The sequence below is a fragment of the Pipra filicauda genome, unplaced genomic scaffold, assembly GCF_003945595.2.
Source record: "Pipra filicauda isolate LSUMZ 115617 unplaced genomic scaffold, ASM394559v2 scaffold507_size779033_pilon, whole genome shotgun sequence".
NCBI lineage: Eukaryota > Metazoa > Chordata > Aves > Passeriformes > Pipridae > Pipra > Pipra filicauda.
In genome coordinates, this window is record NW_024104651.1 from 5,837 (window position 1) to 16,948 (window position 11,112).

Genomic DNA, 11,112 nt, shown 5'->3' on the forward strand with positions numbered 1-11,112 from the left:
AAAGCTGTGAGGATTTACTTTGGGGTTTTATTCCACACACTTTTCATAAAACCAGGAAGAGCAGTGTGGGTGCAAAAGAGAAGTGTGGGTGCAAAACTTCAAGAAAAAAAAGAAACAAAACCAACCAGAAACCAGCTGTGTATTTCAGGTCAAGTAGAAATTTCACCACTGTGTGTTTGAACAAATGAATATACTGTGCTCATTCTAATCCTTTTTTGTCTTCTTTTTTTTTTTTTTTTTTTAAATCCTAAAGATAGAGATGTTCACAGCAAGCATAAAAAATTAAATGTATAAATTCCTTGAGACTGTAGGAAATGTATGGATGCAATGACCACCATAATCCCGAGTCTATTACAGAGGTGATTGTATCTTTCAGGGACAAAAACCGTCTCTTCATGTATGGGAGATCCAAATGATAGAGGGTTTACAGTCAAACATAATCACAGTGTGCAGGCAAAGGCTTGCATTACAGCAGAGTGAGTCCTTTGCTCTCCTTTCACCCTAACCACCCCCAAGGCTGGGCACCAAGACAGAGTTTACAGTTGTAAGATTCATGTGGGATCAGATGTATGTTTCTGCTGGCCCAATCTGTTCCATGGGGAACTGCATCTTGGACAGACCAAAGTTCTGTGGGGACGAGGTAGGAAAACAATAGTTTAGTCTCGTGGAACTGAGTACAGCATATCCACCCAGATGGGGTTAGACAAACTCAAGCAAGATGCCATTAATATCAAAGTATAAACTTGATCTTTTCTGTGAAGTTTCCCCCTCCCTCCCTTGCAACATAAGCAATCTTTTTAATAGTTTCTTGTACAATCCTGATCTGCAAAGCTACTGACAGGTATGACAGGACAAACACCCTCTTCCTGGTCATGACAAATTTAAATTTTATGTTGTGTGCAGCTTCCACAGCACACAGAGGTGGGACTTATTGTGCCTGGGTGATTATGTGCTCAGCACAGGAATCTCCACCTGCTCTAGGTGGGTTGACTGCCATTAAACTCCATGATCAACACAGCTGGTGGCATCTAGGAGACTATCTATTTCATTTGAAAGAAGGCACTCATGGAGTGTGAATCATACCCTAAATCTTAATGATGACTGTGGGAGTGTAGACACCTTGCTGACACGTAGACATCATCAGTGTAAATACCTGAAGTTTGGTGAACTGAATCCATCCTTCACCTCTTTAACAGATGGTCATAGATTACAGTGGTCACTACCACACCAGGTACTGCTGAGTCACGTCTAGCAGATGACTGTGGGACTTGTTTGTCATATACAGTAAGAATCAAAATTTCCTTATTGATCTTTGACTTGAAATTATATTGTCATTTTCTTTGAGTTCTTTTGTCTTTCTTATTCCCAACCCCCAACATGCACACACAGTCAAACCACGTACACATGCAGAGAAAATGAAATCTGTAGTATACTTCAGCCTGAGGGCTAAGCTGATGTTCCTTGCATACAATGTCATTATGGAAATAGGAATGGAAAATTTCAACGAGCCACTACAGACTCAAATCTTTTTCACTTGTTGAAAGCAAGTCTAATCAAAAATAACTTGGAACACTTTTCAACTTGTTGGGAATACTTGTGGGTGTGGTTGTAATATGTTTAATCTGTGTGCTAGGGAGACTTAAGTTTTTTATGATGCAAGTTTGCCGGAACAGATTCATCTTAATTCAACTCAAATCCCATTAAGGGCATTTATTATTGACAATAAAATTACATGAATATTCTGCAAGAAAATGCATCAGCAAAGGTATCAGTGGTGCTGAGTGCCTCAGTTATAAATGCTGAGGTCTAAAATGTCTGCAGTGTCTGAAAAGGCTGCACCACACACATAACAGTGTAGTGCAGTGTTTGGGTTCATCTTTCTGCCTAAACTCCTTAAATAATAAATAAATAAAAGATAGTAAAGGCAACTGATGTGAAGCCTGTTGCACCCTGCCTCTCTGCATGATCTGTCTCCACCCCTTCCGTTCAGGATGACTCTTGTGCTAAGTCTCTCCTCCTCACTTCCCAATCCCAAAGTCTGCAGAAGAGTTGAAGTGCACCTGGAAACTGGATGGACAGCACTAGGAGCAAAACTGTCAGCAGAGCTGGTTTTCTTCTTTTTGTGTTTAGAGAAATCTAGGTGGTGTCTCACTGAGCAGAAGAAGCAAGCTGGGCTAAAACAGGATCCTGTACTCCAGGTATGTGATGGCAAACCAGTCCATACAGACTGAGTTGGAAGAAGAAAAGGATAATTACTTTTACCTGTGCTGAATGGGAAAATCTGAATTTGTCAAGCAATAAGATATAGCTCTTTGAAAAGGCATGAAAAATTCAGCAAAACCCACTCCTTTGGAGATACTATTACTTTGGTTTTAGTAAAAAAATTGCACAAAGACTAGTAGCAAGGGGTGGAAAAGGTAAAGATAAAGGCTGTCAACTTTGGGAAAGACTGGATTTAACTTTGAGTCCTTGCTACAAGCTGTGGCACAGTGATAGTTCTGAGGACATGGGTAATTTATGTTCATCAGTAGCAAGTTCACATCAAAGGACTATAATAATTTTTTTTGCCCTTATGGTAATGAATTTCCATTCTTTTCTTTTTTTGGTCCATTGAGCACTTAGCATTGAAATAAAATACTACTGTAGATTAGAATGTTATCGCTCGACTCAGGAAAAGGGCAGAGATGTCACATCTTGGCATCATTGTCCAAGGTTCTGCCAAACAGCACAGTGCTCTGAGATCATGTGCTCATACTCACCTTCTGAGAAGTGGAGATTATCCTGAGAAATATCTTTGCCTCTGTTTAACCTGATTGTTTTTAAAAAGATTTTTAACCTCATTTTCCAAATAGGGATTTGTTTTTTCATATTGAAAATTAAGACTCAGCAGAATTTAACCATGTAATTAGTTGCTCCCTAGAAATATAGTAGTTTGTGTCTGTTCTACTACCCAAAGGAGCCCACCTTTGCCTTGTGTAAATAACTTCCTTTGGTTTTTATGTTATTTGCACAAAAGCTGAATGGTATCAAGACACCCGAGGAAGAGCAGGACCATTGTTGAGAAGGAGAAGCTACAAAAAGACCCTTAAGGAGCAGTAGGATGACATCAGATTCATCAATCTGTCTTTTTTCTCTGTTACCAGCAGTCAGTTTTCCCCCTGTTCCCACCAGGCCCTGCATCTCCTCTGTGCTGGAGTTCAGTGATGAGGCACGGGGCATAAAGTCAGGATGCTACCTGCTTGGAACCGTGCCATGGGGAAAGCAGGAAAAGGAAAAGTGTAGTGGCTGGAATTGATGGGAAGAGGGAATGAGGTGAGACAGGATAGGTAGGAAATATCCTGGCTTGTTGCTTTGCCACACCACATTGCGTGGGACAAAGCAGGCGGGAGCAAATAAAGCTTCTGACTGAACAGGATCCCATCAAACTTCTAAGCAGTTCAGGTGTGGTTGACTATTTACTAACGTTCTCTGCAGCCTGGTGTCTGGAGGAGAGCCAGCTGGCTGGGCCTCAGTCAATACAGGCCAAAGAAATGGTTTCTGAGAAGCAACCAATAGATAGGGAATAGGCTGTTTCACAAGTACCTTATATGCTTAATGCCTCCTAAACACTACTTCCTTGAAGGGGATATCACGGGTTCTGAACAAAAGACCTCAGTGGAGTAAGCCTGTGGCTGCCATCTCAGAAGCCAGTAGTGTTAGCTATCTTTGGGTGTGCCTGTGGTTTCTCCAGGCAACCTCTTGCACTTCAACAAGCTCATTCATCTTAGGTTATAAAAAGAGAGGTAGGAAGTATTTTTGCGTGATCAGACCTCTCTCTCAAGCATTTTCAGGCATTTCAAGCATTATGGCTACCTTAAACTGGGAGATACTCCCCCATGTGTGTTACAACTTCCTCTTTCACATGATGCCAAAACAGTGGAGGTATTAGTCCTGAAGATCAGGCTGCTTCATGCTTTTTAGCACCAACCTTGACATTCAGACGTTGAGAAAGGTGGGAGAAAATTAACACATGTAATCGGTTGTCAGATATCAGCGCAGGGGATTACTCATGATGAGAGATGATCCACCTAATGGCTATACCTGAAGCAGCTTAATTCTAGCAGGAAAGCCACGTCTGCCCAGTTCCTGTATCTCTCCACCACGCTATCAGCCAGGGGTTATGGTTGCAGCCAAGTGTATTTGCTCAGACTCAGTGCTGGCCCTGCCAGATCTGGTGACAGCAGCCCTAGGGTTGGGAGAGGATGGGGAAGACCAGTGTCTCTGGACTATACATTGGGAAGGCTGATTGTCTTGGGTATAAAGCAGTCTAAAGGAACATAAAATCTGGATGCTGTTATTGAGCCTGTGTGAATCACGCAAACTGGGAAGTGCTGTGTAAGGCATAAGAAAGCAGTAAGTCTCTTTGGCATCAGTTCTCTGTTCTTCAGTCTGTCTGCACCATGGTTCCAAATGTGTCTGTACTGCCTTGGCAAAATATCCCATTAGACTGTGAAATCTAGCCCTCTGCTATTGTAGTTAATGGAGAGCTGAGGAAGGCATACATTTTTAACAGAATTTGCTGTACTTCCATGAAGACTAGATAGTTTTATGAAGTACATGTTACAACCCAAAACCGTATAATAGGCTGATGTAGAAATGATGAAGCAGAGATAGTCATAATGTATAAGCATGTGTACTGCATCCCCAAGGACAGTTTCAAAGTCAGTACATGACTAGGAAATGCTACTATTAACATTGGCCCTGCAGACTTAATTGGATACCTTGTATAGAGGCATTGTAACACCAGTTTTAATTACAGGATCACAATCTACTTTTTGCACAGAGTCCATTCCAAGCTCCTGACACAGAGAGTCAGAACAGCTTTTGACTTTAATCTGTCTAGCACATCTACTGGTTCATTGTTCGTAATTGCTACTTTTGGAGAAGGGAAAAAGCCAAATGCTCTCACACATTCTGAATGAGCTTTGCATATATGCTTGTTTTCTCGCAATCCCTTTCAAGGGCATAGAGGCCCAACACATGGGAATCTAGTTCACAAATCCATACTGCAGTTCTTCCATAACTGCATCCAATACATCTGCTCCTGGACCAGCTGTGATGCTGCTACAGAAGCACAGGTTAGCTAGCAGGCACCAGCACCGAGAGAAGCACTGAGCACTATACTTTAATGTAGCAGTTGAGTGCTGTGGTCCTTACAAATAATTCAGAGAAACACACATGGAGTCCCCACAATGGCCCCATGCCCGGGGAGAGAGTGACATCTGAAGCTGTACAGCATCCCACCAGTGCTGACAGAGCCACATGGGAGCAGAACAAATGTGACATGATTATCAAGACCAACATGCAGAGTTTATTTGTAAGTTATTTTATAACTTTGATTTTGGTATTTCTCTTCATTCTCAGCTTAATAACACACAATGGACTAGGAGCCATTCTGCACTGGAACATTACTTTTGCTTTTTTTTTACTTTGTCCTTTCAGACAAGGATGTCAATGTTATTTACAGAAGCTACTAAACTACTTTCTGCAGATCGTGTTTGCCTTTATTTGCCCTTAATTATTTGTTTTAACAAATTAGTTTTACTTTCTTGCTGTCTTTTTTTTTTTTTTTCCCAGGTTTTCAAATGGCTGATCCTTTTCTATATAATACTGGAGACAGATCTCACTATGGGTGCCTTGGACATGAAGTACAAATTGAGTACCTTAAGGCATATGTTTGTAGACCGTCTTTTTTCACGGACAAAGCTGTGATTGTGGTTCATGATGTATTTGGATGGCAGTTCCCAGATATTAGATACATAGTCGATTTGATTGCCGGTCATGGATATTTGTAAGCAACTTTCTTTCCTGTCTTTCTCTTAAATGCATTAATAGATCACCAGGCCCAAAGCTAGGCATGGCATGTGATGTTTTGCATAGGCATAGGGCAACCATGCCTTTTCAGGCTGAGTGAATAAAAAAGGAAAGGGACAAAACATTTCCACAAAGCCACCAAAGCTACTAAAACTGACCCATTAAGTGGCTACCTGAGCACAACGCCACAAGGAGTCATGAAATGCCAGTGTTTGTGCTTATGTAGCAGTGTAGGTGATCAAAAGATAAACGCTGGTATCTATTTTCAGTTGTATAAGCTTTTCAGAACCAAACCTTTTGAACATTTGCTTTATCTTTTAATAGTGAAGAGATATATATGTGTTTATATAGAATGAAGAGGGTAGCTTACTTCCTTTACTTTTGCATTGTGTGTCTAAGGAAACAATGAGCATTTATTCGTGGTTTGGTGGTTTTTTTCCATACAAAGACATATAATTTTAGCTCTGCTGATTGTCAGAAAAGTATGAGTAAAACATAATTCAGATAGTAGCCATGTAGAAGTGCACTCTGGAGTGGAAGACATTAGGAGACATTTAGACATTCACAGATTCTCCCCAACTGGATATGAAAATTGACTTCATTCTATGTCTCACACAGAGCCATCTGCCCAGACTTCTTCAAGGGAACAGAACCCTGGAAATCTACTGATCACTGGGCTGACTTTGCTGACTGGATGAAAGATCACGATCCTATGAAAGTAGACAAGTAAGATACATATTTATACTAGAACTTTAAAAAGCATCCAGCAAACAAGGGGAATTTGTATGAAATGTTAGAATGGCATCTCACAGCAGGGCAAGCTGGCTGCACAAACACAATTGCTAATTCTGGGTGATTCTTCTGTGAGTCCAGGCACTGTCTTGGCTGGGATTTGAAAAGAATCATCTGCTCTGCCCATCACTCTGCTTGTTGTCCCCATCTTGTTTTCCTGGGCCCTTTTCTAACTATGTTATACTGGCCACACAGCCTCCCAGTGTTTCACAAGCTATGAAATACCCAGCACTCTCTTCCACAAGTGCTGATTCTGCCCCCAGTTCCTCAAGATAACAAGAAAAACACTTCTATAATTGCTGATGTTATCTGCTGGCTGTCACTTGCCCATCTTGCTTTCTGCCTTGTAGATTATGATAGGTACAGATGATATTCTCCTGAGCAGCACTACACAAAATTTTGCAAGATTGCCCAAAACCCAAGATGCATCTGATCAACTATACTGTTTTTCTCTGTGTGAAATAGAGGGACCACTGTCTGTACAGCCTAGCAGTGCCTGTAACAAGGCTTCTCTGAGTTACGGGGAGACATTGCTTTCTTCAGCATCTATCACCACAGCTCAAAACTTTAGAAGATGACAGTAGGCAGTGACATCCTTTTACTCACCTACCACCTTGTAAGGCACAAGTATTCTTCTGACCCATTCCAGACATCCCAGCAGTGACAGCCTGACTTCAATATCTCTCACTTATGTTTTTGACAATAAGTTGCAGAAGCTGTGTCAGATGTTTTTGAAAAGGCAAATGACTAACAACTACAAAAAAATTCTGCTCCAAAGAGTGAGCAGATATGTGGGCACTGCCATAAAAAATGGAGATCTCAGGTCATGCCTGTGCTGTCTTTTCAGTATTCACTTTTGAGGATCCCCGCTGGTTTGGATCCACTGCTCTGCCAGAAAACTTGGAATTCAACACACCCATGACTTTCTTAGTACCCTTCCATACAAGCCAAATCTGAAAAAGCCTGGCCACAGGCCTAGGGCACAATCTCCTCTTCATGTCACTCTCATAATGTTTTTTTTTTGGTCAGGCTAACCAAACCTGTGATGATATACCTACTGTTTGAAAATATAGTTTTTAGCTTATGCAATCTGCATTTAAACTTTATTTCAAACTCTGTAGATAATGAAGAAGATTAAACTATTGAGGCTTAAGAAGTCAGGATTTTTTTAAAAAAATTGACTTGCTTTTGTCTGCGTTGAAAATAATTTTCATTTTTTTTCATTATACTTCATGTAAAACTTGTTTTTTTAAACATTATAGATACTGACAGTGTACTTTTGAGTAATTGCTACTTTAGTATAACATTGTTGCATGTGGGCTTGGTAGGATATTTTAGTATTAACTCATGCAACAGGAATGACATAGCCAGGATAAATCTTTATCTAAATAGGTGGACCCTGTAGAGATAGTACAGTGAAGCTTATCTATTCCTACAGTCCATAATGCAAGATGTTGTTCTGCTTGCAGATATGTCTTGTCTTTAGTTGTCCTCTCCTAGACAAAGTGGTTGAATTAAAAATTTACTAATTTAACTCTCATTTAATAATAGAATTAGAATTTACTAATTTAACTCTCATTTAATAATAGAAGACGCTGTTCTAGGCTGAAATGTGATTTTTTAAAGTAATCCCTGTATTAAATGATTGGAGGTGCAGCACAGAAAACAATATCATGTAACTCTTGTAATTTTCTTCTTAAATTGTCAAATATTGCTTCTGCAATAGAGTCCTTAGTTTACTTTTGTTTATATGTCTTAGGGAAGCTGATGTTGTCTTGAAGTATCTAAAGGAACAATGCGGTGCAAAGAAGATTGGTATCGTTGGGTTTTCCTGGGGTGGAATGGCAGTACATCACTTGATGCTGAAAAATCCTCAATTAACCGCTGGGGTGTCCCTCTATGGTAGTGTAGAACACATGAAAACTTACTTGGGTTCTCATGACTGTGCATAGTTTGTAACTGTAGTTATTGCTTTATAGCAATTTCTGTAAAAACTCAAAGGTGAGTTGCAGATTTTAATTATGGTTATTTCAGCAATATGCTGTATTTGTATAAAAATTTTAATACTGTAGACAAGAAAAAAATTGTTTTCTTTTGCACAAAAATTTTCTAATCTTATTTTAATGCTTGGAGAGCAACAAAATATATTTTCCAAATGCTTTTTCTCCATCCAAATATAAACTGTATTGATCTAAGTAGTGTACCTAATGAGTAAACCTTAATAGCAACTTTGTCTTTTAATTTGCCATTTATCTTGCAAGACTGTTAACCTCACTAACAGACTGTTTCTCAAAACATTATAGGAATAATTAGAGACTCTGAAGAAAGATACAATTTACTAAATCCGACATTTTTCATTTTTGGTGAGAAAGACCACACCATTGCTTTGGATCAGGTAAACTTTTGTACTGGAAATACTTTTCTGATAATTCATTTATCCCACACAAAAATCCTTTTTAGAAACCATTTGCAGATACAAAAAATTAGACAGTCTAGATTGTTTTGTTTGTATTTCAGCTTCCCATATATCTTGCTTAAGTTATTCAAAGCTTCTTTTTTGAGGTGAGAAATGCAGTAAAGACAAATCATCAATCTCCAAATGGCTAGATAAGCAAGGTGTGAAACTGGGCAGGGAGATCCAACTGGTATGAGCTGAGCATCTCAAAACCTTGAGATACTACTGCTGTGGATGAGAAATCAGGTAGTTAAGCTACTCGGAGAAAAAAAAAGTAATTTCAGCTTCGGAACTGAACTTTCTGATGATGGGGGCCAATGACCAATTGCTTTTGGCATAAGAAGAAAAAAATGAACTGTATGGGAAGACCGGGTGTGGATTTTAACTGAGATGATAACAATTTGTGGCCTCTCTTTTGACTCTTGGCCGCCATCTAGCCATCTATGTTCTGATATAACCCCTACCGTAAGCATATCTGAGAGGCTGGATAAATACATGTGTAGGAAACTGGTGCCCTCTTCTGTGAATAAATTCTTTTTCTTCAGTGACAAGGATAAAAAAAAAAAGAAAGAACATGAAATAAATTACAGAAATCTCTCTAATCTACAAAATGGGCAGGATTAAGTTTTTGAGGCAAAATAAGTGTTCATTCTCCTATTTTCTAACTTTTTAATGCAAATAAGCACAAGAACGTGTCTGCAGATGTATATGTGTACATAAACATGTGATTAGTACTTTGCATGTACTTATTACCAAAAGATTGTGCAGGAACAGTGTCTTTTTGTAAAGTAAACTAAAAAAAAAAAACCCTCTGTGTTTTCTTAAACTCTGTTACTAAGCCTATCAAAATGTTTTGGACTGATGGTCACTGAGGTTTATAGAAAATGTTCTCTTAAGATCAGAGCTTAGATGTATAGATGACAAGCCTAAGAATCTGAATAGGAATGCACCAGTTCCTTTGTGACAATGAGATTTACCAGACCATCTTTGCTGTAACTGTTGAGGTTCTTAGACTCACCAATACTTATAAAAAAAAATAGTTTCAGTCTTACATCCCAAAGAGGGTTTTTTCTACGAGAAACGACAATGTAATGGAAAACCACTTTCTTTTACAGATCTTCTTATTGGAGGAGAAGTTGAAACAGTATTGTAAAGTTCCATATAAAATTAAAGTTTACCCTGGACAAGTTCATGGTTTTGCACAGCTGAAGCCGGAAGATATGAAACCTGATGATAAACCTTATATTGAAGAAGCTAGAAAGGATATGATTGATTGGATCAAAATGTTTGTTTGACAATAGCAGAAGGGATTGATAGGCTTCAAGATCAGTGAGTGATTTAATTGAGAGAAGAAAACAGTCAAAGAAAAAGTATGTTGAAAGTTGTCACAAACTAAAATAGATACATTTTAATTTATAGTTTTAAATTATTTTTTACAATATTTACAGAAGATTTTGAAATCAAAGTTGGACTAATGAATGATTAGGCATTAAAAATTGTTTGAATTTACCTTGCTTCCTATTTGCTTAATTATTTTGCATTATGACCTTGATAGTAATGATACTGTTTATCCACTTGTCTTTGATAGTGAGCATGACTTGAGTAATTTCAATGTACTTGAGTAATTTCAGGCTTTGTTTTGGTATGATGATTGGTGGCCATAGGTGTTAACATGCAAGCACCCTGGTTTTGCATACAGACATTTTCTTTTATTGTCTACAAAGCATTTGTCTCAGTTACACTGCTATCCTGGGCAGAATTTCCCATGCGTGAAACAAACACTTGGCTATATTAAAGAGTTAGGAAGGAATGATGTTGTTAGGTGGTGCTCTCCAAGTATTACCTTGGCAATAGTAAGAAGGGTACTTCTAGTATTTCTTCATGAATGTCAAGGAAAAATATAACTAGTCCCTAATCCTTATGGGTCCCTTTCAACTCAGCATGTTCTATTCTGTATGCTATTCTATGAACCTGTGGAAACAGTGGATTTGTTGTCCTGGTTCAAACTGTGG

General features: G+C 38.9%; 1 protein-coding gene across 1 annotated transcript; it reads left to right on the forward strand.

Moving 5' to 3' along the window:
• The first annotated feature begins 2,322 nt into the window (after window positions 1–2,322).
• On the forward strand, window positions 2,323–10,395 carry LOC120324375 (carboxymethylenebutenolidase homolog). Its single transcript, XM_039386824.1, has 6 exons — window positions 2,323–2,357; window positions 5,651–5,830; window positions 6,472–6,579; window positions 8,405–8,547; window positions 8,949–9,040; window positions 10,216–10,395. Exons 1-6 carry the CDS (start codon window positions 2,323–2,325, stop codon window positions 10,393–10,395), a joined length of 738 nt encoding a protein of 245 aa, XP_039242758.1.
• The last annotated feature ends 717 nt before the right edge of the window (window positions 10,396–11,112 follow it).